Source organism: Pongo pygmaeus, chromosome 12 (genome assembly GCF_028885625.2).
Source record: "Pongo pygmaeus isolate AG05252 chromosome 12, NHGRI_mPonPyg2-v2.0_pri, whole genome shotgun sequence".
Classification (NCBI taxonomy): domain Eukaryota; kingdom Metazoa; phylum Chordata; class Mammalia; order Primates; family Hominidae; genus Pongo; species Pongo pygmaeus.
The window spans coordinates 106603615-106630047 of NC_072385.2; the positions used below are offsets into that span (position 1 = coordinate 106603615).

At 47.7% G+C, this 26433-nt stretch overlaps 1 protein-coding gene and 1 long non-coding RNA gene across 14 annotated transcripts in view; one reads left to right on the forward strand and one right to left on the reverse strand.

The window, feature by feature from the left end:
* The window catches only part of LOC129030589 (general transcription factor 3C polypeptide 2), a 47905-nt gene that overhangs the window by 14314 nt on the left and 7158 nt on the right, over positions 1 to 26433 (forward strand). For 6 of the 13 annotated variants that reach the window (XR_008500704.2, XM_054476101.2, XM_063649437.1 and 3 more), the window contains exons 3-20: positions 43 to 364; positions 955 to 1240; positions 4853 to 4947; positions 5316 to 5393; positions 5532 to 5630; positions 6444 to 6671; positions 6841 to 6952; positions 7160 to 7268; positions 8877 to 8902; positions 9159 to 9288; positions 13460 to 13604; positions 13703 to 13864; positions 14054 to 14141; positions 14395 to 14523; positions 14805 to 14957; positions 15690 to 15797; positions 19826 to 19931; positions 20461 to 20535. Coding sequence is in view for 11 of the 13 variants with exons in the window: in XM_054476101.2 (XP_054332076.1) it covers positions 43 to 364; positions 955 to 1240; positions 4853 to 4947; positions 5316 to 5393; positions 5532 to 5630; positions 6444 to 6671; positions 6841 to 6952; positions 7160 to 7268; positions 8877 to 8902; positions 9159 to 9288; positions 13460 to 13604; positions 13703 to 13864; positions 14054 to 14141; positions 14395 to 14523; positions 14805 to 14957; positions 15690 to 15797; positions 19826 to 19931; positions 20461 to 20535 (2451 nt within the window). In the remaining 2 variants the exon portion in view is untranslated. Of the gene's footprint in view, positions 1 to 42; positions 365 to 954; positions 1241 to 4852; positions 4948 to 5315; positions 5394 to 5531; positions 5631 to 6443; positions 6672 to 6840; positions 6953 to 7159; positions 7269 to 8876; positions 8903 to 9158; positions 9289 to 13459; positions 13605 to 13702; positions 13865 to 14053; positions 14142 to 14394; positions 14524 to 14804; positions 14958 to 15689; positions 15798 to 16078; positions 17119 to 19825; positions 19932 to 20460; positions 20536 to 25773; positions 25931 to 26433 lie in introns of those variants that run through there. The other 7 variants (XM_063649439.1, XM_054476103.2, XM_054476102.2 and 4 more) reach the window with 3 other exon arrangements.
* Positions 5054 to 6653, reverse strand: LOC129030622 (uncharacterized). Its single transcript, XR_008500713.2, has 3 exons — positions 6399 to 6653; positions 5548 to 5663; positions 5054 to 5437 (listed from the first exon to the last, which is right to left on the reverse strand). It is a non-coding gene; the product is annotated as an uncharacterized LOC129030622 (long non-coding RNA).

A 26433-nucleotide genomic window follows, 5' to 3' on the forward strand; every position in this document is an offset into this window, starting at 1 on the left:
GAGTTCTGGTCCCATCTCACAGACCCATATTCTTCTCTACAGATCTTTCTTCAGAGATGTCAAAGGTCTCAAAGCCTAGGGCCTCAAAGCCTGGCCGGAAGAGAGGTGGTAGGACACGAAAAGGCCCCAAAAGGCCCCAACAGCCTAATCCTCCATCAGCCCCTCTGGTTCCTGGTCTCTTAGATCAATCCAACCCTCTGTCCACCCCCATGCCTAAGAAACGAGGTCGAAAGTCCAAGGCAGAGCTGCTACTGCTGAAGTTGTCAAAAGACCTAGATCGGCCAGAATCTCAATCTCCAAAGAGGCCCCCTGAGGACTTTGAGACCCCTTCTGGGGAACGACCCCGCCGAAGGGCTGCCCAAGTGTAAGGATTTTGGGGCATAGCTTGGTGGAGGGGCGATGGGTGAAGGGATCAGGGTGGGGCAGATGTTGGAGAGAGAAGACTGATGAGGTATTAGGTAAGCAGGGGTGGTGTCTGGATTCTAGGGACTTGAGCAGTCCTTTAGGCTCTTACCACAGCACTATTAATGGTATGTATTGCTAACTTGGTTTATCTAAGAATTACTGTCTGTACTTTATGTCCTATGCCATTTTTCACAAACTTTACCCAGCTCTTTATTGTTTTACTGTCCAGTATATGTCTATATATATATATATGCTGTTCCATTCTTTCTCTTGCCCTCTGTGTTCTTTGACTGTGGTAGGATGAAAAATGTATTGAACTTGGAGTGAGAAGACCTGGGTTCAGATTCCATATTTGTTATCTCAGTCATCTCGGCCAAGTCACATAACTTAGATTTCTGGTTTTTCATTTTCCGAGGGGGAAGGGGAAATTAATAGAGTTAATTGGTTAATCATGGGGTTATTGGGAGGCTCCATTGAGATAAAAATCAACCATGTCTGGAAATGTGAGTTCTCGGTTATATGTGAGAATGGCTCTGTCTGTTCCCACAGGGCACTTCTGTATCTTCAGGAACTGGCTGAAGAGCTCTCAACAGCCCTGCCTGCTCCTGTGTCCTGTCCTGAGGGCCCCAAAGTGAGCAGCCCCACCAAACCGAAGAAGATCCGGCAGCCAGCAGCCTGTCCAGGTGGAGAAGAGGTGGATGGTGCTCCACGGGATGAAGACTTTTTTCTCCAGGTTGAGGCTGAAGATGTGGAAGAAAGTGAGGGCCCAAGTGAGAGCTCATCTGAACCTGAGCCTGCAGTGCCCCGAAGCACCCCGCGAGGATCTACTTCAGGGGTAACCTCAATGGACAAGAAAGTGAATGGGGACATAGTAGGATTTTAGGGGACCAGCAAGGTACTGAGAAAGGAAAGACAGCTTTGACCTGGTAACTATAATAGACAAAACAGGTTAAAGAAAAAAGGGTCCATTTCAAAAACAGTTGGCATATTAGGGAGAGCGCAGAAGAAGGGGTATGGTAAACAAGATTATTCATTCATATATTGAGTATCTATTCTCTGTTAGGAAACTCAACAAACGTAAATAAGACAGTGTGTCCTGCCTCGCAAGTTCACAGTGCAATCAGCACTACCCCAGGAGTGAACAAAATGATTTAGGCATATAGAGGAAGGGTAATTAACTGCTTAGGCTTCACAGAGGAATGATAGTTGAATTGCTTCTTGAAGGATAGGTAGAAGTTTGCCAGAGAGGATGGTTTTCCCATAAATTGATTATGGCTGGAGCATAGAGCCTGGAGTAAAGTTGTAGGCAAGATTAAACTGGAGAACATGAAAGGACATAGACCGATAGGAACCAACAAAGATTGTTTTTGTTTATGGTTTTTTTTGGTGGTAAAATGTATATAACATAAAATTTGCCATTTTAACCATTTAAAAATACACAATTCAGGCCAGGCGTAGTGGCTTATGCCTGTAATCCCAGCACTTTGGGAGGCCAAGGCAGGTGGATCACCCGAGGTCAGGAGTTTGAGACCAGCCTGACCAATAATGGTGAAACCCCGTCTCTACTAAAAATACAAAAATTAGCCAGGCATGGTGGCACGCACCTGTAGTCCCAGCTACTTGGGAGGCTGAGACAGTAGAATCACTTAAACCAGGCATGCAGAGGTTGCAGTGAGCTGAGATCATGCCACTGCACTCCAGCCTGGGTGAGAGAGTGAGACTCCATCTCAAAAACAAAACAAAACAAAACAAAAAAAACCACACAATTCAGTTGTACAGAAACTCTGTACAACTAACATTTTTAAGTAGAAAAATAACATCAGTTGGGAAAATAGGTCAAACTATAGTTGACAGAAGACAGTTTTGCCAGGCGCGGTGGCTCACACCTGTAATCCCAGCACTTTGGGAGGCCAGGGCGGGTGGATCACAAGGTCAAGAGTTCGAGACCAGCCTGGCCAACATAGTGAAACCCTGTCTCTACTAAAAATAAAAAAAAATTAGCTGGGTGTGGTGGCGCACGCCTGTAATCCCAGCTACTCAGGAGGCTGAGGCAGGAGAATAGCTTGAACCCAGTAGGCAGAGGTTGCAGTGAGCTGAGATTGCACCATTGCATTCCAGCCGGGGTGACAGTGTGAAACTCTTGTCTCAAAAAAAAAAAAAAAAAGACAGTTTCAGTTATCCAGGTAAGAGATAGTAAGGTCCTAAATCAAGCAGTGAAGGAAGAGAAGAGCAGAGAGGGGGCAGATTCAAGAGATATGTAAGAGGCCAGGTGCGGTAGCTCACACCTGTAATCCCAGCACTTTGGGAAGCCAAGGCAGGTGGATCACTTGAGGCCAGGAGTTTGAGACCAGCTTGGCCAACATAGTGAAACCCTGTGTCTACTAGAAATACAAAAATAATTAGCTGGGTGTGGTGGCATGCACCCGTAGTCCCAGCTACTCGGGAGGCTGAGGCAGGAGACTCACTTGAACCCAGGAGGCAGAGATTGCAGTGAGCTGAGATCGTGTCATTGCACTCCAGCCAGACTCTGTCTTTAAAAAAAGAAGAGATATGTAAGGTAATTTTTTATTTTTTATTTTTGTAATTCTTTTGTTTCTGTATTCTCTCACAGAATGGAATATGTAAGAGAATTAACAGTATTTGGGAATTGAAGGGAGGGAGGAAGTTGAATAGCAGTTTCCAGCTTAAATGGTGGCATCATACACTGAACCTGGGAACACGAAAAGGTTGAGGGATGTGGGAGGGGCAAAGGTGGGGAGGGGAGAAGATGAATTCACTTTCTTTTTTCCTTTTTTTTTTGAAACAGAGTCTTGCTCTGTCACCCAGGCTGGAGTGCAGTGGAGCGATCTCATCTCCCTGCAACCTCCGCCTCCTGGGTTCAAGTGATTCTCTGCCTCGGCTTCCCAAGTAGCTGGGATTAAAGGCACGCGCCACCACGCTCAGCTAACTTTTGTATTTTTAGTAGAGGTGGGGTTTCGCCATGTTGGCCAGGCTGGTCTTGAATTCTTGACCTCAAGTGATCTGCCTGCCTCGGCCTCCCAAAGTGCTGGGATTACAGATGTTAGCCACCACACCTGACAGAATTCACTTTCTGACATGTTGAGTTTGAGGTGCCCATGGGCCATGGGTCATTCTGCTGGAGATGTCTGGTCACCAGTTGCATATGAGACCAGTGCCTTACTTGCCTCATGTGCAACATTTAAGAGAGAACAGAAACCCTCAGTAATTGAGATAAATGCTATTTTGATGCAACATTTAAAAAAATCAATGCAACAAATCATGGATATTTCGTTCCATGATGAACAAAATATCAAAATTTTAAATAAAGACAGGATCTTTACTGATTTTTTTAACTGATTACTGTTTTTTTCCATTTGCCTCATGCTCTAATATGGCTTGCCACACACTGTCTAGAACTTGTAGAGAAGTTAAGACTGAGTCAGGTTTACATTACGGAGATGTAAACTTGATAATCAGACATAAAGATGGTAGTCAAGCTGGGTTTGGTGGTATGCATTTGTACTTCGAGCTACTCAGGAGGCTGAGGCAAGAGGATCGCTTGAGCCCAGGAGTTCAAGTCTGGCATGGGCAACACAGCAAGACCCTGTCTCTAAATTTTAAAAAAGGCCAGGTGTGGTGGCTCACACCTGTAATCCCAGCACTTTGGGAGGCCGAGGGGGAAGGATCGCTTGAGCCCAGGAGTTCAAAACCAGTCTGGGCCATGGCAAAACCTTGTCTCTACAAAAAAAATACAAAAAAATTAGCCAGGTGTGGTGGGGTGTGCCTGTAGTCCCAGCTACTCAGGAGGCAGAGGTGAGAGGATTACTTGAGCCCAGGAAGCAGAAGCTGGGGCTGCAGTGAGCCAAGATTGCACCACTGCACTCCAGCCTAGGCAACAGAGTGAGACCCTGTCTCAAAAACAACAAAAAAACAAACAAAAAGACAGTAGTAAAAACCATGGGACATGAGATGAGATTACCAGGGGAGAGAGAGAGAGGAGAGTGTGTGTGTGTGTGTGTCTGTCTCTGCCTGTATAGAGGGGGGAGAAGACGACAGGAACTCTGGGGAATACCATCATCGAGGAGACCTGTCAAGAAGGGAGAACCTGTGAAGGAATATTAAGAGAGGGAAGAGGAGTAAGGGAGACTCCATAGGGCGGGAGTTTCAAAGAGGCATAAGGGAATCCTGTGAATCAAATGCCATGGAGATGTTGAGGAAGCTGAACAGAAAATAGGTAACAGATTTTGCATTTTCGATGGAGGAGTAGAGCAGAAGGTGAAGAAGTCATTATAATGGTTGAAACACAAATCTTTTAAGATGCTGATAGGGCAGTGATTGGAGGGGGAAGTATTGCCAAAGAAGATAAAAACTGGGAAAGAGCTGTCTCTGGGACTTTGTCCAACCTGTAGAATTCATTCCCTTATATTTTCTTCAATTTGATCCTCAGAAACAGAAGCCACACTGCCGGGGAATGGCTCCCAATGGCTTACCAAATCATATCATGGCTCCTGTTTGGAAGTGCCTCCATCTCACCAAGGACTTGTGAGACTTGGGGACGGGGGGCTGGGGATAATAAAGGGGTGGTAGAGGAGCGCAAGGGCGGTATTGAAGTGGGGCCGTGGGACAGAGAAGCACTCACAGGTGGAATACCGTGATGACATTCATTACTAAAAAGCACTGCTCTAGAGGCAGGAGCTCTAGAACTCTTTAATTAAAGTGAAATAAAATGAAAGGCTGTTTCTCAGCTGTGCTAGTCACATTTTAAGTGCTCAGTAGCTAATTGGAGCTAGCATCTGGCATATTGGGCAGCACAGATAATGGATCATTTCCATCCCCACAGAAAGTTGTATTAGACTGTGCTGCTCTAGAATCCCTCTCCTCCTTCATTAATGCTTCTTCTGTTTCTCCAGCCGAGAGCAGAAACATTCATACTGGGAGTTTGCTGAATGGATTCCTTTAGCCTGGAAGTGGCACTTGTTATCTGAGCTGTAAGTTGAAGCAACATCTCTGAAGTTTAGGAAAGGTGACACCACTGGAGACGAAAGGGTGACAGAGGTTCTGTAATGGGAACCCTGAGATGGGTGAAACACTTCCAAATTTAGACTGTTCCCTTTGTCTTCCCCCAGTGAGGCCGCTCCCTACCTGCCCCAGGAGGAGAAGTCTCCATTGTTTTCTGTACAACGTGAAGGGCTACCTGAAGATGGCACCCTCTACCGAATAAACAGGTGAAGATTGCACATCCGCCCTTTTTTCTGATTCTAGGAGCCAGAAACAAGAAAAATGAATGTTGAAAGAGATGACAGATAAGTCCTGTCCTTCCCCTGATGCTGGTTCAGTTGGTCCCAAGAATAAGAGTGCTGGCTAGAGCTGGTCAGTCCTCTCTGATTTGTAGTGTTCATTACTGGCAGGCTGAGGGAAGCTAGAGAGATTTAGGGGCCAAAGCAGTTCACAAGGTTACATCTACTCAGATAGACCTGGACAGACTAGCCCTAGGGAGAATACTACAGTATTCCAGAATGAACAGCCCTGAAGATGAGCTGGAGCTAGACAGACTTTGGAGGCCAGGCGTGGTGGCTCATGCCTGTAATCCCAGCACTTTGGGAGGCCAAAAAGGGAGGATTACTGGAGCCCACGAGTTCAAGACCAGCCTAGGAAACATAGCAAGACCCCTATCTCTACAAAGAATTTAAAAATTAGTGGGGTATGGTGGCATGTGCCTGTAGTCCCAGCTACTCCAGAGGCTGAAGTGGGATAACCACTTGAGCCTGGGAGGTCAAGGCTGCAGTGAATCGTTGATCATGTCACTGCACTCCATCCTGGGTGACAGACCCCGTCTCAAATAATAATATAAGACAGACTTTGGGAAGGAAAGGAGGAAGATACAAGTGGTAGCCAAGGACTGTTCTCACTTGTAAACTGTTTCTGATATGCAGTCTCTTGCTTGAGCCAGTTCATACTGGCTCTGGGTGGAGCTCCCATTCAGTCCTCATTACCTTTCATTAATTCCTTTCTTCATCCCATCTTTGATTTTTCTCTAGATTTAGCTCGATCACAGCACATCCAGAGCGCTGGGATGTGTCCTTCTTCACGGGGGGACCGCTCTGGGCTCTGGACTGGTGCCCAGTGCCAGAGGGGGCAGGAGCCTCGCAGTATGTGGCTCTTTTCTCCAGCCCTGACATGAATGAGACACACCCACTGAGCCAGCTTCATTCGGGTCCTGGGCTGCTCCAGCTCTGGGGCCTTGGGACCTTGCAGCAAGAAAGCTGGTGAGGTGGGGTTGGACACTGCCATGGGAGGGTGGTTGAGGACAGCAGGATGGGGTCTGGACAGGATAGGGGGAAGGGCTTGGATTGGGCTGAGACAAGGGGAGCTTACCTCTGGCAGCCATACGTCCCTTCTTCCTACCCACCATCCCCACATGCTCTCTCTCTCCAGTCCTGGCAACAGGGCCCACTTTGTCTATGGGATTGCTTGTGACAACGGCTGCATCTGGGACCTCAAGTTCTGCCCCAGTGGAGCATGGGAACTTCCAGGCACCCCTCGGAAGGTACTTCCCAGTCAACTGTGGGATGGCCTAGGACTCAAAGCCAGGACAAAGAGGCCCTGGGAATTCTTAGAGTTGAAGGAAGGAAGGTTGGAGTGTGGTGGATGTTTTTCCGGCAACTTCATGCAGTATTTTCAGGGACTAGAACCTCAAAGGTTTTCTGTGAGTCAACTGAAGGCAGCAAGCCTCAGCATACCTTTTACCCTTTAGGCTCCTCTCCTGCCCCGGTTGGGTCTCTTGGCTCTGGCCTGCTCAGACGGGAAAGTACTGCTATTTAGTCTACCCCATCCGGAGGCCCTGCTGGCTCAGCAACCCCCAGGTGAGTAGCACAGCAAGGAGAATGGGGCTGCTGTAGTGGTGGTCAGAGCATAGCAGAGCCTGTCTATCTCCCTGGAAACTGCTCTGGGCCAGTCTCTTTTAGCACAAAGCCTTACTCAGCCACACACACACCCTGCATTGTGACTGAAGTTTGTTCTTGAGCCCTCTCTCTTTTGCAGTCTTACAGCTGTACTCTTTCAGCACATTTCCTTTTATCTCCCCCTTCTTCCCTCTTCTGTGCTCTCAAGACTTTCCCCCTCTTGCTGCCACAGGTAACTGGCTGTGTAAAGAGCTGCTGAGGGCTTGGGCTGTTGGATAGGGCCCATCTCCCCTGCTATACTCTTGTTCCCCCAATCCTGTTCTTAGCCTCTCCTGCCCTCACCACCACACAAACACAATCTCTTGTTCTGAAGAGAGGGATGGAATAGAGAGCTGAAGATGAGCAAAAGGAGGGAGGAGTCAGGAAAAGGCAGCTCCTATATGTTGAATTTATTTTTCATTAGTACTGAGTATTTAAAGAAGAGGGCACCCAGGTTGGAGCCCTGGGAAGTCCCATATGTGGTGGTCTGGTGGAGTGGGTTGAGGAGGTAATAGAAGGTCAGAAAGTAAAGATAGTAAATGTAGACGATTCTTTCAAGAAGTTTGGCCGTGGGGCTGGGCATGGTGGTCCATGCCTTAATTCCAGTACTTTGCGAGGCCTAGGTGGGAGGATTGCTTGAGCCTAGGAGTTCGAGACCAGCTGGGGCAATATAATGAGATGTCATCTCGACAAAAAAATTTTAAAAAGTAGCCGAACAGAGCGGTGCATGCCTGTAGTCCCAGCTACTTGGGAGGCTGAGGTGGGAGGATCACTTATGCCCAGGAGGTTGAGGCTGCAGTGAACTGAGATTGTGCCACTGCACTGTAGCCTGGGCGGCTTAGTGAGATGCTGTCTGAAAAAAAAAAAAAAAAATTTCGCTGTGAAGGGGAACCAGTAATTGAGGGTGGTGGATTGCCTAAGTGTGGTGAATAAAGGAAGGTTTTGTCCCTTTATTTGGATAGGAGACATTAGGGCATGTTCACATGGCAATATGGGAGTGACCTAGACTAGGGAGGGAACAAGTGGATGACACAGGAGGAAGGAGGATAACAGAATGAGCAGTGTTCTGGAAAAGGTGCTAGAGGATGAGAAGAGAGTAGAGTGAAGGGATTGATCTTCTGATAGGAGGAAGGATACTATCAGGTGTAACAGAAGGAAAGAAGATGGGAGCAGATAGAGGTAGGTTCATAAATTTGGTGATGAAAAGATAAGGACTTTCTCAATAAAGGATAAGGGAACGTCATTATTCAAAGGATTGGTTGCTGATTTAAGAGCAAGGCCTGTGTCCACAGAGGAGGTCTAAAGGAAAGGAAAAAAAAACAAAACAAAACAAGGCCTGGCTAGGCATGGTGGCTCACACTTATAATCCCAGCACTTTGGGAGGCTGAGGCAGGAGGATTGCTTGAGCCCAGGAGTTGGAGGCTGCAGTGAGCCATGATCATGCCACTGCACTCGGGCCTGGGTGACAGAGTAAGACCTGCTGAGTCCTCGGGATCCATAGAGTTAGTTACTGCTCTTTTTCCCTCACAGATGCAGTGAAGCCTGCCATATATAAGGTGAGTGAGGAACCTGCTACCTTAGCTGAGGCTCCATCTTCTTAGAGCCTCACCTTGCTGATTCCACAGTGAGTCTCCTTATACTTCTGAAAAATACCCTCATCCTGCTGTTTAAACAGCTGTTTAAACATACCCTCATCCTGCTGTTAAACAGCTGTTTAAACAGCTCAAATCAATGTTTAAACATTGATTTGAGCTTTCGTTCCGAACAGTGTAGGTGTCCCTAACCCTAGTCCCATCTCTTCTTTCCCTGCAGGTACAATGTGTGGCAACTCTGCAGGTGGGGTCTATGCAAGCTACAGACCCCTCTGAGTGTGGTCAGTGCCTTAGCCTGGCCTGGATGCCTACCAGGCCACACCAACACCTAGCTGCTGGATATTATAATGGTAAAAAAAACAAAATAAAACATAAGGAACTATTGCTCTTTAAATTTTTTATATATGCTTGTTTTTTGGTTGTTTCTTTGGTGGTTCAATACTGGACATATAGTTAGAAATATTCAAGCAATGTAAAAAAAAAATACAAAGAAAGAAATAAGTCACTAGACTATTTCTACTCAGAAAAAAATTAAGAGTACATAGATGCCGGGCCAGGCGCGGTGGCTCACGCCTATAATCCCAGCATATTGAGAGGCTGAGGCAGGCAGATCACTTGAGGTCAGGAGTTTGAGACCAGCCTGGCCAACATAGCGAAACCCTATCTCTACAAAAAAAATACAAAAAATTAGCTCAGGATGGTGGCGCATGCCTTGAGTCCTAGCTACTTGGGAGGCCTAGCTACTTGGGAGGCTGAGGCCTGAGAACCCGGGAGGCAGAGGTTTCAGTGAGCTGAGATCACACCCCTGCACTCCAGCCTGGGCAACAGAGTGAGATCCTGTCTGAAAAAAAAACAAAAAAAGAGTAGATGCCGGCCAGGTGTGGTGGCTCATGCCTATAATTCCAGTACTTTGGGTGGCTGAGATGGGAGGGAATCACTTGAGGCTGGGAGTTCAAGACCAGCTGGGCAACCTAGTGAGACCTCATCATTAAAAATAATAAAATTTTGCCAGGTGCAGTGGCCCACACCTGTAATCCCAGCACTTTGGGAGGCTGAGGCGGGTGGATCATGAGGTCAAGAGATGGAGACCATCCTGGCCAACATGGTGAAACCCCGTCTCTACTAAAAATACAAAAAATAGCTGGGTGTCATAGAGTGCACCTGTAGTCCCAGCTACTCGGGAGGCTGAGGCAGGAGAATCGCTTGAACCTGGGAGACGGAGGTTGCAGTGAGCCAAGGTCACGCCACTCACTCCAGCCTGGCAACAGAGGGAGACTCCATCTCAAAAAAAAAAATAATAAAATTTTTAGGCTGGGCATGGTGGCTCACGCCTGTAATCCCAGCACTCTGGGAGGCCGAGGCAGGCGGATCACGAGGTCAGGAGATCGAGACCATCCTGGCTAACACGGTGAAACCCCATCTCTACTAAAAATACAAAAAATTACCTGGGCGTGGTGGCAGGCTCCTGTAGTCCCAGCTACCCAGGAGGCTGGGGCAGGAGAATGGCGTGAACCCGGGAGGCGGAGCTTGCAGTGAGCTGAGATGGTGCCACTGTACTCCAGCCTGGAGGACAGAGCGAGACTCCGTCTCAGAAAAAAAAAAACAAAAAACAAACTAAAAATAATAAAATTTTTAAAAAATTAAAAAGTGAGGAACATCATTTCATGCAGTTCTTTATATATAAAAATAAAAAGATTAGAGGAAAGAGAGTTTTATAAAAATGGGATCAGCCAGGCATGGTGGCTCACACCTGTAATCCCAGCACTTTGGGAGGCTGAGGCAGGAGGATCGCAGCCCAGGAGTTGGAGACTGGGCAACATGGTGAAACCCCATCTCTAACTAACTAGCTAACTAAATAAATGAATAAAAATGGGATCATACTGTGTAAAGTATTCTAAAAATGTATTAAATTTAATTATATCTTAATTTTATAGAAGAAAAAGACACTAAAGTCAGACTGAAATACTAGCTAAGCTCCTGATGAATGTTCCCTCACAATAAGCGACACAAGTTCCTCAAAGATACTTTTAGAATTAAAAAGAAAAGACTATAAATAAATTACAAGTAATATTAAGTAGTTGGAGTTATTAGGTTTTGTTTTGTTTTGTTTTCAGATAGGGTCTCACTCTGTCACCCAGGCTGGAGTGCAGTGGCAAGATCTTGGCTCACTGCGTCCTGGACTTCCTGGGCTCAAGCGATGCTCCAACCTCAGCCTCTGGAGTAGTTGGGACTACAGGAATGAGCCACAATGCCTGGCTAATTTTTTGTAGAGATGGGGTTTCGCCATGTTGCCCAGGCTGGTCTTCACCTCCTGAGCTCAAAGTGATCTGCCTGCAGTGCTGGGATTACAAATGTGAGCTACCATGCCTGGCCTAGATTGTTATTTTTAAATGACAGTGTTATTGGCCAGGTGCGGTGGCTCATGTCTGTAATCCCAGCACTTTGGAAGGCCGAGGCAGGCAGATCACGAGGTCAAGAGATCGAGACCATCCTGGCCAACATGGTGAAACCCTGTCTCTACTAAAAAATACAAAAATTAGCTGGGCAGGATGGCGCGTGCCTGTAGTCCCAGCTACTCAGGAGGCTGAGGCAGGAGAATCGCTTGAACCTGGAAGGCAGATGTTACAGTGAGCCAAGATCGTGCCACTGCACTCCAGCCTGGCAACAGAGTGAGACTCCGTTTCAAAAACAAAATGACAATGTTGTTTTTAGATATAAGTAGACTCTGCTAGGAAGATAAAGAAATTAGCACTCTTAAACGTCTTTTTATCATCCCTTTCGCCATGTTCTTTTTCGTTTGGTGGTATTATTCTTGACATTGTCAAGGTACATGATTCTTGATGCTGTTCTGCTTTCTTAATTCCTAAACTTGATTGAGTGCCTCTACCAGTCCATTTATCTTAGTCTCTCCTCCAATTGCTGAATTATTTATATTGCATGGCTATAATTCATCGTCAACAAACTTTTTTAAGAAAGGTTCATAGGTGCTGAATTCATTCCCTGAGTGGCTCAGACTTCTGAGTAGCTGAGACTACAGGCATGCGCCACCACACCAGGCTATTTTATTTTTTTTGAGACAGGGTCTCTGGGGTCCAGGCTGGAGTGCAGTGGCACGATCTCAGCTCACTGCAACCTCTACCTCCCGAGTTCAAGCAGTTCTCCCACCTCAGCCTCCTGAGTAGCAGGGATTACAGGCGCATACCACCAAAGGCCAGCTAATTTTTATATTTTTAGTAGAGATGAGATTTCACCATATTGTTCAGGCTGGACTCAAACTCCCGACCTCAGGTGATACGTCCACCCTGGCCTCCTAAAGTGCTGAGATTACAGGCATGAGCCATCGTGCCTGGCCTTTTTTTATTTTTTAGAGGTGGGGTCTCACTATATTGCCCAGGCTGGTCTCAAACTCTTGGGTGCAAGTGTTCTTCCTGCCTTTACCTCCCAAAGTGCTAGGATTACAGGCATGAGCCACTGCACCTAGCAACATTGTGTTGCTTTTGACTTTTTGCCTGTTCTCTTTGTCTTGGGGCAGAGTTAGCGAACATTTTCTTTTTTTTTTCTTTTTTTTGAGATGGAGTCTCGTTCTGTCTCCCAGGCTGGAGTGCACTGGCGTGATCTCGGCTTACTGCAACCTCTGCTTCCTGGGTTCAAGTGATTCTCATGTCTCACCCTCCTGAGTAGTTGGGATTACAGGCGCGTACCACCACACTGGCTAATTTTTTTTGTATTTTTAGTAGAGACGGGGGTTTTACCATGTTGGCCAGGCTGGTCTTGAACTCCTGACCTCAAGTGATCCACCTGCATCGGCCTCCCAAAGTGTTGAGATTACAGGCATGAGCCACTGCACCTGGCTTCCTAGAGTTTTTATGCTTTTTTTTTTCTTTTTTTCTTTTCTTTTTTTTTTGAGACGGAGTCTGCTCTTGTCACTGAGGCTGGAGTGCAGTGGCACAATCTCACTGCAAGCTCCGCCTCCTGGGTTCAAGTGATTCTGCTGCCTCAGCCTCCTGAGTAGCTGGGATTACAGGCACCCACCACCACATCTGGACAATTTTTTGTATTTTTAGCAGAGACGGGGTTTCACCATGTTGACCAGGCTAGTCTCAAACTCCTGACCTCAGGTGATCCACCACCTGCATTGGCCTCCCACAGTGTTGAGATTACAGGCATGAGCCACCATGTGCCCCACCTATGCTTTTTAAAAGTCCCTTGACTTTTATTTATAGGGAGTAGAGAGAGGTGCATTCTACTCTCTGTACTAGGTGTGTTCACCCTATCATTTTTAAACTGTAGATTCCAGACAAAGCTATTACTTTTTTGTTGATGAGAATTGGGGTTAAAATATCAGGTTGAGTCTTTAAGCCCTGGAGGGAGTGTTGGATAGCTAATCAGGATCCCCACATCCTTTCATAGTGGTTTGGATCTGAGGGTAGAAGACAAAGGTCCTAGGAGCCCAGAGAAAGAACTTAGAGCAAGGAAGAGAGAACTTGATTTTAATGCTCACACATTCTGTCCTTATTTCAGGCATGGTGGTTTTCTGGAACCTTCCCACTAACTCACCCCTGCAGCGGATACGGCTGTCTGATGGCTCCTTAAAGCTCTACCCCTTCCAGTGTTTCCTAGCCCATGACCAGGCTGTGCGTACCCTTCAATGGTGCAAAGCTAACAGGTATGGAATAGGAGGTGTGTGGAGGGGGAAGGTGAAGACTGGGACAGGCTGACTTTTCCAGATTTGTTTGGATTTGACCTTCTCCCATCTTTTTACAGCCATTTCCTTGTCTCTGCGGGGAGTGACCGGAAAATCAAATTCTGGGACCTTCGACGACCTTACGAACCCATAAACTCTATCAAGCGCTTCTTGAGTACAGAACTGGCCTGGCTGCTTCCCTACAATGGTGTCACTGTGGCTCAGGACAACTGCTATGCCTCGTACGGCAAGATGGAGATAGGACCTCTAGGGACAGGCTCTAAGGGTTGGAGTGCAAAGCGTGCCAGATTGTTGTGGGGAGAGGAGGGTAGAGAGTTGGTTCACTGAGGTGGTTTAAATTCTGGAAGAGGTTAAGGAGAAGAAATGAATCTAAAGAAAAGGAAGGTTTAAATTTATTTCTCTTTTAACAGTTATGGACTCTGTGGGATTCATTATATTGATGCTGGCTACCTTGGTTTCAAGGCGTACTTCACTGCTCCTCGAAAAGGCACCGTTTGGGTGAGCCCCCCTTTCTTTTGCAGTCTTCATTACACAGGAAAATGGGTCATTTATGCACTATTAGTAGTCAGAAAGAGGCAGTAGTTTTGGGTAGAAGGAGAAGATAGGTATGTGGTAACTCTATTATCAGGGCTGTCGGTTATGATAAACTCATTTTTGTTTGTGTGTCTGTCTCAGACTGTGCAGTTGTTACCAGTTCATAGCTCTGAATGAATATATGAATGAATGAATGAAATCTGTCTCTTTCTATTAGAGTCTTTCAGGATCCGACTGGCTTGGGACAATAGCTGCAGGAGATATATCCGGGGAGCTCATTGCTGCTATATTACCAGATATGGCACTGAATCCAATAAATGTCAAGCGACCTGTAGAGCGAAGATTTGTACGTATATGAACATCTAACAGCAGCTGTTGGATCCTAACCCACATGCCCTCCCAAATTCTGGTAGAGTACAAATTAGTGCCAGGCCTCCCGGCCCTGATATTATCCCAGAAAATCTTAGCACAGAGTTGTGTATAATCTTCCCTACCCTACTGCATCTGAGCATATATTTAAAGATACTACTTTCTTCCATCTTTAAGCCTTTCCTGCCCAAACCACTTTCCTCTGCTTTTATTCTGTCTTGAGTATTATAGAACCTAATTTCATGGTCTCCTTTCCAGCCTATATATAAAGCAGATCTGATACCGTATCAGGACAGTCCTGAAGGTCCAGACCATTCTTCTGCTTCATCTGGGGTCCCCAACCCTCCCAAGGCTCGAACTTACACTGAAACTGTCAACCATCACTACTTGCTCTTTCAAGACACAGATTTGGTAAGCTGAGGCCAGGAGAATGGGTGTGGTATTAGCAAAGGTAGAAAACAGTACGCAATCCTGAGTTCAGCACAAAGATGTAAAACTAAGGAGCCTCGGCCAAGTGCAGTGGCTCATGCCTGTAATCCCAGCAGTTTGGGGGGCTTAGGCGGGCAGATCACGAGGTCAAGAGATCGAGACCATCCCGGCCAACATGGTGAAACTCCGTCTCTATTAAAAATACAAAAATTAGCTGGGCGTGGTGGCGCGTGCCTGTAGTCCCAGCTATTCAGGAGGCTGAGGCAGGAGAATCACTTGAACCCAGGAGATGGAGGTGGTAGTGAGCCAAGGTCGCACCACTGCACTCCAGCCTGGCGACACAGCAAGACTCCGTCTCAAAAAAAAAAAAAAGGCCAGGCGTAGTGGCTCACACCTGTAATCCTAGCACTTTGGGAGGCTGAGGCGGGCGGATCACCTGAGGTCAGGAGTTCAAGACCAGCCTGACCACCATGGCGAAACCCTGTCTCTACTAAAAATACAAAAAATCTGCCGGGCGTGATGGCGGGCGCCTGTAATCCCAGCTACTCAGGAGGCTGAGGCGGAAGAATCACTTGAACCTGGGAAGCGCAGGTTGTAGTGAGCTGCCAAGATCGCGCCACTGCACTCCAGCTTGGGTGACAGAGCGAGACTCCGTCTCAAAACAAACAAACAAATGAGCCTCTCACTTTCTCCTATTCCATTTCCCTTCCCCAGGGTTCATTCCATGATCTGCTCCGTAGAGAACCAATGCTGCGCATGCAGGAGGGAGAGGGGCATTCTCAACTCTGCCTGGACAGGCTGCAGCTGGAGGCTATTCATAAGGTAGTCTCTCATCCTTTCCACCCTCCACTCTCATTTCCCCCCAGTTCTGGGCCTGGGGCTGATGAAATGGTAGATGAAAAGGTTACACAGATGACAACCTCCTCCTCCTCCAGAGCATGACAGACGTACCTCATTCACTGGCTTCTCATTCTTACCTCTGTCACCCCTCATGGTCCTGTCCTTTCAGATTGTGGCTCATTTTTTTTTTGTTCATACAGGTAGGAGTCACCCTAAAGCACCACCCATGAGCATCTCTCTTTTGTTTTCTGTTCTCTTCACAGGTACGTTTCAGCCCAAACCTGGACTCCTATGGATGGCTGGTATCTGGGGGGCAGTCAGGGCTGGTTCGAATCCATTTTGTCCGTGGACTCGCCTCCCCACTGGGCCACCGTATGCAGCTTGAAAGCCGAGCCCACTTCAATGCTATGTTCCAACCATCCTCCCCCACTAGACGGCCTGGCTTCTCTCCAACCAGCCATCGCCTTCTGCCCACTCCCTAGCCTTGGCCCACACCAGATCCTTGGAGTGAAGTCGGTCAAGAACAAATGGCCCCTATGCACAGAGCCATAGGAACTGGGGGCCTTCCCAGGACAGTGATCATGCCAGGCCTGGACCTTTAGGCCTGCCTCCCCAGGACTCCTTAGATCCCACTCTTTCCACAGACTTCTGTGATCACAGCCCCCTGCGGGCAGGGGGGCTCTCCCTCCACCAACTCTCAAGGCTCCTCAGCCTAAGACTATGGCTCATGAGAAACACTCAGGCCTGACCTAGGCTTGGGAGTCAAACTGCTCATATTGAGCATATTGTTAAGTGGGTAAAGCCAAGTAAAGGTACTGGGTGTTTTTGCGACCACTTGTGAATGGGTGTATGGAGAACTGAAAAGGGTATCTGCATGAAGGCTCCTGTCTGACTATTCCAGGATCCAATATTACTGCCTTCTGAAACTTCCTCTTTAGGGTAACCATCATGTATGCCCACGAGGGTGATAGTAATTTGTGAGACTGAAGTTGCTTAGAGTACTTCTTTGACCAAGGAATACCACAGACACCCTACCGATAGAACAGTGGCTCAGATCTTACTTGCTCCTGCTTACGAAGTATTCCCAATCACTGGTCATCTGACCCTACTTGAACACTCCTGAACAGTCATGTTTTTTAAAATCTTCCTTTATATCAAGTCAGAGAGTATACTTCTATAAATTTCACTCATGGATGTTAGGAAATCTAGTCATCTTCCCTGTGATTGCCCTGTTAAGTATTTAACCATAGCTATCATGTGTTTCCCAAATCTTCTCTAGATTAAATATCTTCAGTTACTTCAACCATTCTTTTACACGTCATGATTTTTGATCCTTCATGATACTGTCACATTGTTGACTCATTAGAATGTTTACCTACTTCAGTTCTATGTATAGGAGGTGTTTAAAACCCAAGTACTGTAATATATTGTTATATCTCATCTTGTTAGAGTCCTCTTGTGGGATGCTGCAGACTCACAGTGACTATGATACTGCCTCCTAAGGAAGGACACACCCCAGTGATGAGAAATAGGCAAACCATGGTCTTGAACTGCCTAGGAGTATAGGCTGGGGTTTGGAGGGAAATAGTTGGATGACCTCAGGAAATAGAAAAAAACAGGCAGCTGCTTTTTGGAGAGAGAGGAGATGAGATCAGTGCCTACCTGGAACAAAACCCTCTGGCATTCTAGACTGGCCAAATATGTAGTGTAGGGACTTTATCATCTATCAGAAAATCTCCTTTAAGAAGAAGCGATCAAGAAGTTTAGTCCCGGCCAGGTGTGGTGGCTCATGCCTGTAATCCCAACACTTTGGGAGGCCAAGGCAGGCAGATCACTTGAGGTCAGAAGTTCGAGACCAGCCTGGCCAACATATGGTGAAACCCCGTCTCTACCAAAAATATAAAAAATTAGCCAGGTGTGGTGCACACCTGTAATCCCAGCTACTCGGGAGGCTGAGGCAGAAAAATCATTTGAACTTGGGAGGCAGAGCTTGCAGTGAGCCGAGATCCTGCTACTGCACTCCAGCCTGGGTGACGGAGCGAGACTCTGTCTCAAAAAAAAGTTCAGCCCCTATCCTGTACAGATGAGAAAACAGACCTGGAGGAAACCCAAGTCTATTAACAGCAGAGACCACAACCCATGTCAGTGCAAAGAAGCCAAGTGTTGCACTACCCTATTGGGATCCAGCTCACATTGAGCCAGTTTTGTGTTTTGAGCTGTTAGGCAAGTGCCTTCTGTCGAAGAGAAGCTTTACTCAATTCTACAGGGCAGCCCCCTTCCTATTTTCAGTGGTAGAAAAGATGAGACCTGGGGATCCACACTTGAGGCTGTAGATTGGTGCTGGCAGCCCTGCTTCTGCAACTGAGTCTCAGCCCTAGTCTTGACCTTGTTCTTTTTCTCTACCAGAAGCTTTTTCTCTTTCTAACCCTCCCTCCCAATATGCCCACTTCATACTATCCATTGTTCATACACTTCTCTACTTTTATTCCTCTTCTCATACTCCTCCCTTCGCCAGAGTGTCTTTTTCCACCATCTTCACCTGAGTTCAATTCATCCTTCAAGGTCCCAGCTCAAATTCCACCTTCACCAAAGAGCTTCCCAGTTTTCTCCAGTAAAAAATAGTCTCCCTTCCTTGTGTTCCCAAGGAGGAAGGAAGGAAAAAGGATAAACAAGCATTAAGCACTTGATCCATTTTAGGCACTTTGCATGTGTCACTTGTATGAGGTAGGTATTGCCATTTTACTTAATGATAAAAGAATTGGAGAGGGTAAGCTGTCTGTAAAAGGTCAAGGTCATATAGTAAGTGGTGGTGCTGGAGATTTGAACTCAGTCTAACTTCAGAATATAACTTTACAGCCTACCACATTTGGTCTCCTATTACATTTACTTTTGTCAGTTCACTCCTCTAGCATGCTGTTTTGCAAATAGCGTTTTAGTTAAATGTATGTGACATTGACTTCTCTTGCTTCCTTACTCTGTTTCTCCAGGATTTGTGGCAGGAGTCTCCCTGCCTTAATCATAAAGGAATTGAGTAAATTGGGGGTGGAGCTGGGCAGGTGGAGAGCCTGAAAGAGTGTGCCTCCTGACGTGTGGGCTCCCTGGAGATAAGTAAAGCCTGCCAGCCTGACAAGTCCATTGCCAGGGATATTGTAGACATTTCCAACGCTCTAGAAAGGATACTGCTCTATATTCACAGACTCTTAGAATGTTAGAGCTGGAAGGGGATTAAGAAATCACCTAGCTTACTGGTTTTCAAACATGCAGTTGTGGGCCCTGTTAAAAATGGGTCTTTTGAGAAGTATATACTTTAAAAAAAAAAGTTGAAGAGAGAAGCAGCTGTAGTAATGCTGCCCCTCTCATCCCCACACACAAACATCTGAAAAATCCGTAGAACTGAAGAGCCAAGTTTGGAAAGACAATAGTGTAATCTCCCTCATTTTACAGATGCAGAGCCTTAACATCAAGTCTAGTCATGACCAAGGCTGCACAGCCCATTAGTTTGGGAGCCAATACCTAATGTCTTCTGAGGTTCTAATTCCAATGCTTTCTGTGGAAGAATCATACATATGCAGTATTTCTTAAGTGGCTGTTTGCGGCAAAGCACTGAAATAGTTGCTATGAGGACGACAAATATAAACGACCCCAGTTTTACCCACTCATGAGCTCACAGTTGAGGCCAATGAAGAACCTAGAGACAAAACACGTACTTAACTATAACTTATAGTTACCTAACTACGATTGCTGAGACAAGGATAGTAGTTATGGCCAGTTATGCGGGGAGGGTGGGCTGAACAATGAGACCACCGGACTGGGAGAGGCCCGGGTCTCACGGGAGAGAAGGGGCAGGAAGAGGCAGAGGGTCGAACTCGGGTGAGAAATATGGCTGGCGGGCCCCACACCAGGGTCCGGCACAGTCCAGCTGGAAAAGGGGTCGCTCACAGAGTGGGTGGCCGAGTTAGGCCGCTCTCCACGGGTATTCATGGCTGGGTCCACCCCCATTCCTGTCCTAGCTGCGTAATCCGAAGGACGCTGGGAGGAAGGGGCGGGACTTGTGGCGGAAGTTCCTAGGCCAGCCTGTCACGTGGGAGGGAGGCTCTGCGCCCAGCTCGCGCTCAGGTGAGTGGTGGGTGATGTGCGGTCTCTGGCTTAAAGCGTCGCAAACCATGAATGCCCACAAAGTGTGTGGTCATCCTATATGCGGGCAGTGATGGGCCCTATTTTCGGTTTGGAGCTGGACTCAGGAAGGTTACAAACTGGTTCCAACCAAGTCTGAATCTGGAGACGGACCAAGCTATTTTTTGAGGCACCCAAGCTCTGGGTAGAAGCCAGAGCAAAGTTGTCCTCATGAGTGTCTCAGTCGGGAACGGAGGCCTCCAGGTGGTCTGGCTTCAGGACTGAGGGTGGGTTGGCTGGTGGCTGCTACCAGGAGTCCATAGCTTCCCACAGCCTTTCTCTCTTCCCCAATTGTCTAAGGCGACTCCTGCGACAGGAAGCTGTCTGGGAAGCATCCCTCATGTGGCCTCTGCCCCTTTAAGTCACATTGGAAGTGGGAAGGGGAAGGGAGTGGGCACAAGGGAATGTCAGGCGGCTTCTTAGTCGTGGAGAGGGACGGTGGGGGTGACCCCCTCTCCTCTTGGCTTGACAGGAAGCATGGCACTCTGGCGGGCATACCAGCGGGCCCTGGCTGCTCACCCGTGGAAAGTACAGGTCCTGACAGCTGGTGAGTGTCCCTCTAGGACTTGAGTGGGACCAGGGCAGACTGATTTGGAAGCCAGAGGCTTGCCCCACTGCACCACCCTCACTTCCTGTTTCTGTTCAGCTCTCTTGAAGGGTTGGCTGTCTTTCATCCTACACTGTCCCCAGTCTGTTTTGGAGGGTGGTCCCCAAGGCTGTTTTTAAGGGGTATGCGTAGTTGGCCAAGCTGTGCAGTAGGGTTTTGGGATTTCAAAGTCCTCAAAAAGCTGAACAGTCAGTCCTGAAGGATAAAGGTATTGCCCCAGGAGGCCTCAACTTGGAAAACATTTTACCGTATGCAAAGCACTTTCATATACATTATGGCATAGGGCCCCCACAAAGGTGTGTGAGCTAAGAGGGTTACTTGAGTCCACATTAGATCACACCTAATAAGTGCTGAATCAAGACTCTTACCCAGTTTTTCTTGGTATTTTTTATTGTGAAACATACAAAAGAATGATTAAGACGTGTATATACAGTTTAAATGGCATTAAAACTGAACACTCCTGTGTCAGTAATCAGCTTTGAGACCTCTTGAGCGCCTCTCCGTAATTCACCCAAAATTTCCTGAGTTTTGTTTATATCATTCATTTGCTTTTGTTATCATTTACTCCCTAAATATGTATCTCCAAACAATATACTAACCAAGGTTAGTATATTGGTATCTGATCACTCCATCCTGATCCATTTGGAGTGATCAGATACCTGTCACTCCAAATGCAGTAATTGAGTACTAACCTCACAGAGATAATGCAGTGACCTACCTGCATTTGTTACTATCTTCATTTTGCAAGTTAGCTAATGTAAGAGGATGGCATGAAGATAAGTAAGTCTTAGAGGGGGAATGATAGAAGGCCTTAGAACATTGGGGTGCAAAGAGTGATCACATTAAGATGAGGTCTTGCCCATGTTTAGAGGAGGGGAACAGGATTCTAGTGATGACTGGGCTTCTGAGAAGAGAACTATTGGAAGGGATTGGGGGCTACTGAAGGCCAGAGTGGAACAGGGATCCTGTGACCAGAACAGCCCTACATCAGCACAGAAACTTAACTGCATGAATGGCCAGGAGATGGATTCTTTGGCCCTTCCCTGGGCCCCTCTCCAGTCTCCGGTGCCCAACCACCTCTTGTCCTGTCCTCAGTGTCCGTCATCCTGTATGACTCACCTGGCTACGTGTGTGGTGACTCATGCTGGACAGTGTGGCTGTGATGGGAACTGACACGCTGGGCCTTTTGCCCAGGCTCAGAGTCCCTCAGGGCCCATAACTGCCAGATGGAAGGTTCCCCCTTGTGGTCATCAAGAATAGGGAGGGAAAGAGTCCTTATATTTCCCTACCTAAGGCATCTGCAGCTGACAAGAGCAGGAGCTAGAGCTCCAAGGAGGCCTAGGTGCCGACATGTGGCCGGAGTTCTGGGCTCTTGGTGCTGGAGCCCTTCAGCTCCACAGCCTCAGTCTTCCTGAGGCTATGCTGATGTCCCAGCTCAGCCCTGAAGCAAAATGTAGCCTCCTAGCACTTTTCCCAGACTTTTTCAGACCATTCAGACTTTTCCTTCCCTGCTGTTCACTGTATTTGGATCAAACTACAAATAAAAGGTGAAAGTGGCTTTAGTTCACTGAGCCATTTTTGGACCCCAGCACAGTAGTTCCTAAGGTCCCATGGGATAGCTCATCACACTGGAAAACAGTACAGAGATTTCAAACTTAGAAGACCAGGATTTGAATCTTAAAACCATAGCACCTAGTAGGTGCATTAATCAGGACAAGTCAGTAAGCTTCTTTGAGCCTTAGTTTCCTCTTTTAAAACTTGAGTTTAGGGACTGGGCGCGGTGGCTCACACCTGTAATCCCAGCACTTTGGGATGCCGAGGTGGGCGGATCACGAGGTCAGGCGATCGAGACCAACCTGGCTAACACGGTGAAACCCCATCTCTACTAAAAATACAAAATTAGCCGGGTATAGTGGCGCATGCCTGTAATCCCAGCTACTCGGGAGGCTGAGGCAGGAGAATCACTTGAACCCATGAGGCAGAGGTTACAGTGAGCCAAGATCGTGCCATTGCACTCCAGCCTGGGCAACAAGAGTGAAACTCCATCTCAAAAAAAAAAAAAAAAAAATCAACAAAAAAAACTTGAGCTTAGTTATATGACCTCACAGGGTCAGTATAGGAGTATCACTGTGAAAAGGTTTTGGAAATTTTTTTTCTTTTTTTTTTTCTTTTGAGACAGAGTCTTGCACTGTTGCCCGGGCTGGAGTGCGGTGGCATGATCTCGACTCACTGCAACCTCCGCTTCCTGGGTTCAAGTGATTCTCCTGCCTCAGCCTCCCCAGTAGCTGGGATTACAGGCATGCGCCACCACGCCCAGCTAATTTTTTGTATTTTTAGTAGAGACGGGATTTCACCATGTTGGCCAGGCTGGTCTCGGACACTTGACCTTATGATTCACCCCCCTCGGCCTCCCGAAGTGCTGGGATTACAGGTGTGAGCCGCTGAGCTCAGCCTTTTTTTCTTTTTCTTTCTTTTTTTTTTTTTGAGATAAGGTGTCACCCTGTTGCCCAGGCTGGAGAGCGGTGGTGCTGTATCAGCTCACTGCAACCTCCGCCTCCTGGGTTCAAGCAATTCTCATGCTTCAGCCTCTTGAGTAGCTGGGACTACAAGTGCACAGCACCACACCAGGCTACTTTTTTGTATTTTTAGTAGAGATGGGCTTTCTCCATGTTGGCCAGGCTAGTCTTGAACTCCTGACCTCAAGTGATCTGCCCACCTCAGCCTCCCAGAGTGCTAGGATTACAGTTGTGATCCAGTGCGCCCCACCTGGAAATGTTTTTAAATGCTCAATGAACTTAAAGACTCAACAGGTTGGTTCTTTCTATGAGTGTTGGCAACACAGGCACAATAAACTATTTTATTTTATTATTATTATTATTATTTGAGACGGGGTCTTGCTCTTTTGCCCAGGCTGGAGTGCAGTGGCATGATCCCATCCTGAACTGTGACTGTGCCACTGCACTCCACCCTGGGCAAACAGAGGATCCTCTGCCTTAGCCTCCCGAGTGGTTGGGACCGCGGGCTTGCACCACCATACCCAGCTAATTTCTTTTGTTTTTTGGTAGAGATGGGGTTTTGCCATATTGCCCAAGCTGTATTCTTTTTATAGTGGCGTTTGGGTTAGGTTTGTTCCACTTGCCATAATCTGAACATGGATAACCATCTCAGCCTTGGGTTCCGGAAAGCAGAGCCTGAAGCTTATGTGCAGATACCTTGTTAGGTAGTAGGAAGTGATCCCATGGAGGGAAAGAGGGAGAGCCACTCTAAGGATGCATTATTGAATTAGCCACTGCTAAGGGCAGCTGTTGCTCAGTCCCTTGGAACTGAGAAGCTTTTTGAAATACACCTTAAAGTGGCTGGGCATGGTGGCTCATGCCTGTAATCCCAGCACTTTGGGAGGCTGAGGTGGGCAGATCACCTGAGGTCGGAAGTTTGAGACCAGCCTGGCCAACATGGTGAAACCCTGTCTCCACTAGAAATATAAAAATTAGCTGGGCATGGTGGCGGGTGCCTGTAATCCCAGCTACTCGGGAGGCTGAGGCAGGAGAATTGATTGAGCCTGGGAGGCAGAGGTTGCAGTGAGCTGAGATCGCGCTACTGCACTCCAGCCTGGGTGACAGCGAGACTCCATCTCCAAAAACAAAAAAAAGAAAAGAAAAGAAATACTCCTTAGGACTGTCTGGATGAATAGCTATTTTCTAGAGAAAAGAAGAAACCTTTATCTGCCACTCCGATCCCACATTGGTCAAAGATTCCAAAGACTTACCCCAGGCTGGGTATGGTGGCTCACCAGCACTTTGGGAGGCCGAGGCGGGCAGATCACTTGAGGTAAGGAGTTCGAGACCAGCCTGGCCAACATGGTGAAGTCCTGTCTCTACTAAAAATACAAAAATTAGCCGGGCATGGTGGCACATGCCTGTAATCCCAGCTACTCAGGAGGCTGAGGCAGGAGAATTGCTTGAACCCAGGAGATAGAGGTTGCAATGAACCAAGATCCTGCCACTGCACTCCAGCCTGGGAGACAGAGCGAGACTCCATCTGAAAAAAAAAGGCCGGGCGCAGCGGCTCACGCCTGTAATCCCTGCACTTTGGGAGGCCGAGGTGGGTGGATAAGCTGAGGTCAGGAGTTCGAGACCAGCCTGACCAACAAGGTGAAACCCCATCTCTGCTAAAAATACAAAAATTAGCCAGGTGTGGTGGCAGGTGCCTGTAGTCCCAGCTACTTGGGAGGCCAAGACAGGAGAATTGCTTGAACCCGTGAGGCAGAGGTTGCAGTGAGCTGAGATTGTGCCACTGCACTCCAGCCTGGGTGACAGAGCAAGACTCTGTCTCAAAAAAAAAAAAAAAAAAAAGATTCACCTCATGGGATAACTCCCCTCCGCTACTAGTTTGCACATGCATAGTCACTGAAGCCATCAATAGCAAAGGCCCAGGTGTGGCATAGGCCTGAGGCAAGAATCTATTCGGTTGAGCTGCAGTAATGGCTGGAGTAAGAGATAGTGAATCAAGAACATTTGAAATGATTCAAAAGAAATGTCTAGTATACCAGTTTTGGCCAAGCCAGAGTCCGGAACAAGGTAGCCTGGGGAAAGGTTTGCTGTATGTTCTATAGAGTGTGAGTCAGCCTTATCCCTTCCTTGTTTGAGGGCCCTTCCACTCTCCAGTGGGCCCAGGACCGAACTTCATCCATCTTAGTCTACTCGGTCCTGCTGTGGGAGCAGCTGAGCTCCTACAAATACTGGTTTCCCTGGAGTCTGAATTAAGCCAGGGTATGAGAGCTCAGTAGGCCTTACAGACAATCCTGTCCAGCCCAAGAGACTGCAGAGAAGGAAACTGAGGCAGGAGTGGGGGTGTCATGCACTGAGGTCTCAGATAGTCAGTGGTTGAGCTGGCGTTATAACCTAGGGCACTGCCAACCACACTGCCTTGCACTTGAGACTACTGGAGCCTCCAGATGCTGAGTGCAACCCCAGCTGATCTGAGCTTAGATACGTGACAAGCTGCAAAACTACCCATTTTGTCTCATTTTCTAGCAGTAGGATGGGTTCAGGTCAGAAATGGGAAAGCATTCAGAATAATCCCAGAGGATCCACTCCACTCCCGCTGCTGGGCTTCCACTCCCTCTGGGCTCTGTGCCAGACTGAGCCCCTACCCTAGGCAGCTAACTAATGTTTGCAGACTTCTGGGGAGGAAGGCAGCACTGCTGGCCCCATGCCAGTAGCTGTACCTGCCGACCCAGGCCTCCTGGACTGAAGGACACGCTTCCTGCTCCTTATTCCAAGAAGCCACTTCTTGCCCCTCTGCCTTCTGCGCATGAAACTCAAAAGCCACAAAAGTAAGTAGAGGGATAAAATAGGAGAAGTAGGGAATTTACCCTGCCCATGCCTGGGAAGAGGGTGTGGAAGTTGGGGTTTTTCCACTAGTGGGCAGGAAGTGGTCCCAAATCGATCTGCTCAGAGGCAGGCTCCCTTCCCCCTGGCCGCTGGATCTGGTTAGGAGTGACGGCATGAGAACTGGCACCTACCCAGGGGCATGATGTCACACCTGCGCCAGCATCTGCTCGCTGGGCTCCACGCCCAGCCTGTCATTGGGCATCACTGCCCAGCAGCCCCTAGCCCTGCCCCATCAGGCCTCTGGCCATTATGTGTCTGCAAGCCTCCAGTCCCAACTCCCTAGAAACAAGTCCAAGGGGAGGGGGCCCAGAGCACTGGAGAGTCCAGACCAACCAAATATATCCAGGAGATCTCCCAGAGGCTGAGGTGGTTTGGGTCTGTTTGGGCTCTGGGTTGGGAAATGTGGGATGAGGAATCTGAATGTCTGGGTCCTTCCTGCCCAAAG